The sequence below is a fragment of the Diaphorina citri genome, unplaced genomic scaffold (genome assembly GCF_000475195.1).
Source record: "Diaphorina citri unplaced genomic scaffold, Diaci psyllid genome assembly version 1.1 scaffold660, whole genome shotgun sequence".
NCBI lineage: Eukaryota > Metazoa > Arthropoda > Insecta > Hemiptera > Psyllidae > Diaphorina > Diaphorina citri.
In genome coordinates, this window is record NW_007378093.1 from 145 (window position 1) to 3,974 (window position 3,830).

Below are 3,830 nucleotides of genomic sequence, written 5' to 3' on the forward strand. Positions count from 1 at the left end.
TTAAAAATTTTGTTGATTGCATTACTCTCCTTTCTATAAGGTTAAGAGTATAAGGACAGTAAAAATGGATTTTATAAATAAGCAAATATCTACGGTCGATCTAATGAGGAGAAAAAATCTCAGCAAACTTTTCCATAGCCAGCCTAGTTAGCTTAGTTGGTAATGCGTCTGCCTTGTAAGCGCTAGGCCGCGGGTTCGATTCCCGCCCGGGGCGGATTTTATTTACCGGTATTGCTTTCTATTACCCTTACGTATAGGGAACCTATACAAGGTAATGAGAAAGTATTTTTTTTAAATCGATTTATCTCGGGATCTAGAAGTCGTAGAAGAAAAAGAAAATTTCCCCAGTTCCTCATTTTTTCTGCTCTTCACCAAAGTAAGCGCAACTGATCTATCAGACACAAGCCATGGAACTGCGTGAAGTTAAACTTCAAGCAAATGTCTGACGCCACTCTTACGTGGTTCTGCTCTTCACCTAAGTAAGCGCAACTGATCTATCAGACACAAGCCATGGAACTGCGTGAAGTTAAACTTCAAGCAAATGTCTGACGCCACTCTTACGTGGCCTATTTTTACTGCATATGTAAAAAGCAAATATACCATCAAATATTCATTCCTGTAAGATTTTCCGCGGAAAATCTATTGGTGCTAGTTCTCACCTAGAGTGACAAAGGCTTGTTGTGTTTCCTCAAATCCTTCTTCGTCATTCACGCCCGGGATTTCACAACACTCCCTGATATATTGAAAACTGTCAGGCTCATCTAAAACAAATGATGAAATGTATTTATTATTAGGTACAATAAATTTGAGAAAAATTAGTGGTTGGGTGGAAGAGCTCCTTTAGAAGAAACCTACCATAGTGGCAGTGCCACTATAAATAAAGCCTGATATATACCTATATATATTTTTTTAAGAGGCTTGACAGAGGGAACTGTAATTGCTATGGTCTTATCGTCCCGAAATCGAAGAGAGAAGGAAGACAGGATAGGAGAAAGCCAGCCGTTCCCCTACCATAGTGGCAGTGCCACTACTATAAATAAAGCCTGATTAATTTTTTAAACCTTTAGAATTGGTTCCACTCGAAACATAGGTCCCAAGATCCACAATACAACGAACGGGGGAAGCCAACCGTTCCGAGAACGAACCTTATCTGTTTAGGATGAAGTTCGCCCCGGACAGGAATCGAACCCACGATTGGCGCTTACAAGGCAGATAAGCTAACTGGGCTCAAGAAATCCCCCAAAAACCAGTTTTTTTTTTCTTTGTTTTTGTGGGTTTATGGTTCTCTGGACAAAATTTGCACTACCACTTTCGTGTTCCTGGTAAAAAGACCTTTAATTTGATATATAGGTCGACCAGGTTTGGATAAGTCCTTCTATGGGGATAGACTGACTGACTGACAGACCGACAGACAGACTGACGGACACCGAAGCGAATACAATATACCTTTTGTTATTACTATCGTAATGATAAAGGTAGGACGGGCTAAAAAGGAACGGGAAAAAATAATCGACGTACGTTGACTTCCCGGGCAGGAATGGAACCCGCAACCCACCACTTACAAAGCACTTTAAACTTACCTAGCAACAAATAAGGGTACTTGTCCCTCGCACAGCACAATTGGTAGAAAACGTGATAGTTTCTCTCATTAGGCGCTTGGAACACAACTCGCGATTTTTCCAACAAATAGGTTCGCATTGAAGCCCCAATAATGTTGTAGTGTTTGTTAAAATGTAGCTCGGTGAATTTGCCAAATCGAGAACTGTTGTCGTTTCGAATTGTTTTGGCATTCCCGATAGCCTGGAAAAATAGAGAGTATAAAGTTAGGTAGAATGCAAAAAAGGAGAAAATATTATCTATGTGCTGAAAGTGTGTGGCGAATTGAATCAAAACCGGATAAAATCGGTGTGCCAAATTTTATCAAACTAGTAATCTTCTTTTTCTTCGCCTTTTGCTATTTCTTTAGCAAAGGAAATTCAGCCTGGTATACTCCCTGTTTAAAGTCCCCCAGGCAGAAAAGTATCGTGAACTAAAAACTTAAAGGAAAAAATTGAGAAAAATTCAGTTTGACTGCCTCCCACTCTGGCAAAATATCGCATGGCATACTTGGCAGATACTGTCTGTTTTGGCATTCCCGATAGCCTGGAAAAATAGAGTATGGTTAGGTAGCGTACAAAAAGCAGGGTTAGGTAGCATACAAAATGACAGGTTCGCATAGAGGCTCCGATAATATTGTAGTGTTTGTTAAAATGAAGTTCGGTGAATTTGCCAAAACGAGATCTGTTATCGTTTCGAATTGTTTTGGCATTCCCGATAGCCTGGAAGAATAGAGTAGGGTTAGGTAGAGTGCAAAAAGCAGGGTTAGGTAGCATACAAAATGATAGGTTCGCATAGAGGTCCCGATAATGTTGTAGTGCTTGTTAAAATGAAGTTCGGTGAATTTGTCAAATCGAGAACTGTTGTCGTTTCGAATTGTTTTGGCATTTCCGATGGCCTGGAAGAATTAGGTAGAGTACAAAAAGACGGGTTAGGTAGCATACAAAATGATAGGTTCGCATAGAGGTCCCGATAATGTTGTAGTGCTTATTGAAATGAAGTTCGGTGAATTTGCCAAAGCAACTTTTATTGTTTCGAATTGTTTTGGCATTTCCGATGGCCTGGAAGAATAGAGTATAGGGTTAGGTGCTGAAAGTGTGTGGCGAATTGAATCAAAACCGGATAAAATCTGTGTGTCAAATTTTATCAAACTAGGGATCTTCTTTTTCTTCGCCTTTTGCTATTTCTTTAGCAAAGGAAATTCAGCCTGGTATACTCACTGTTTAAAGTCCCCCAGGCAGAAAAGTATCGTGAACTAAAAACTTGAAGGAAAAAATTGAGAAAAATTCAGTTTGACTGCCTCCCACTCTGGCAAAATATCGAATGGCATACTTGGCGGATACTGTCTGACACACTCCAGAACAATAATAATAAATAAACAAACAAACGAATCGACTTACTTCCATAATAGGACTATATGCGAGAACTTTCTTCTCGACTTGGGTTTCAGTTTGACTGCCTCCCACTGTGGCGAAATATCGCATGGCATACTTGGCGGATACTGTCAAGAAACAATCTAACAAAGGTCGAAAATACAATTTCTCAAAAGACAATCTGTCTCATTGAAACAAATGAGAGAGTAAAGGGACTTTTCAGTCCTATGCTGGCAGTATAAACAAGGTATGTATATTCTATTCTATTTCTTCTATCACGGAAAAACAAATATCTCTCTGTGGTTAAATGCGTATCACACTATGTAGACTTGTATGGCGGAAGTTCCCGGTTCGTTTCCTAACAAAGTCGAACTTTTTGGTTTTGGGCTTTGTTTTTGGGTTGTAAATTACCTATACTTGGTTGTTCTGCCACTTAGTCACTAATGTTCCCAGTCTAAAAAGTTCGGAAAAAAAAAATCATTTGTGGATTTTTGACCGTCTGAGTGAGGTCTACAGTTCACACAACTACAAGTTTACTAATTTACATCTCTAACACTTTCACTTTGATCAAGTGTTGTTTAGGGTGGCATACTAAGTTGCGCTAACAAAAATGGGTTAAACCTTGTACCACTTTGATATTCAAAGGTTCTCTCATACTGGATTGCCCACGTTCATTTACAACCCTTGCAGTTTCATAAAAGTTCATAAATTACCCTTGACAGTTCGAATTACACGAAATAATCATTATGCAATACAGTAATAGACCATGTAGATTGTAGGTACAGTAAAACCTCGATTATTTCAACTAATTGGGACCGAGGGGTGGTTGAAATGATCGAAGTTGAAATTATCACTTTCTAT

The 3,830-nt window shown here is 39.1% G+C and overlaps 1 protein-coding gene across 1 annotated transcript; it reads right to left on the reverse strand.

Annotated features, from left to right (window-relative positions):
* Window positions 1–659: 659 nt before the first annotated feature.
* LOC103510963 (unconventional myosin-Vb-like) lies at window positions 660–3,624 on the reverse strand (the record flags this gene model as incomplete). The annotated part of the gene is made up of 4 exons (XM_026824876.1): window positions 3,591–3,624; window positions 2,997–3,097; window positions 1,581–1,800; window positions 660–761 (listed from the first exon to the last, which is right to left on the reverse strand). Coding segments are annotated over exons 1-4 (457 nt in total), but the record flags the coding sequence as incomplete, so codon positions are not given.
* Window positions 3,625–3,830: the final 206 nt, after the last annotated feature.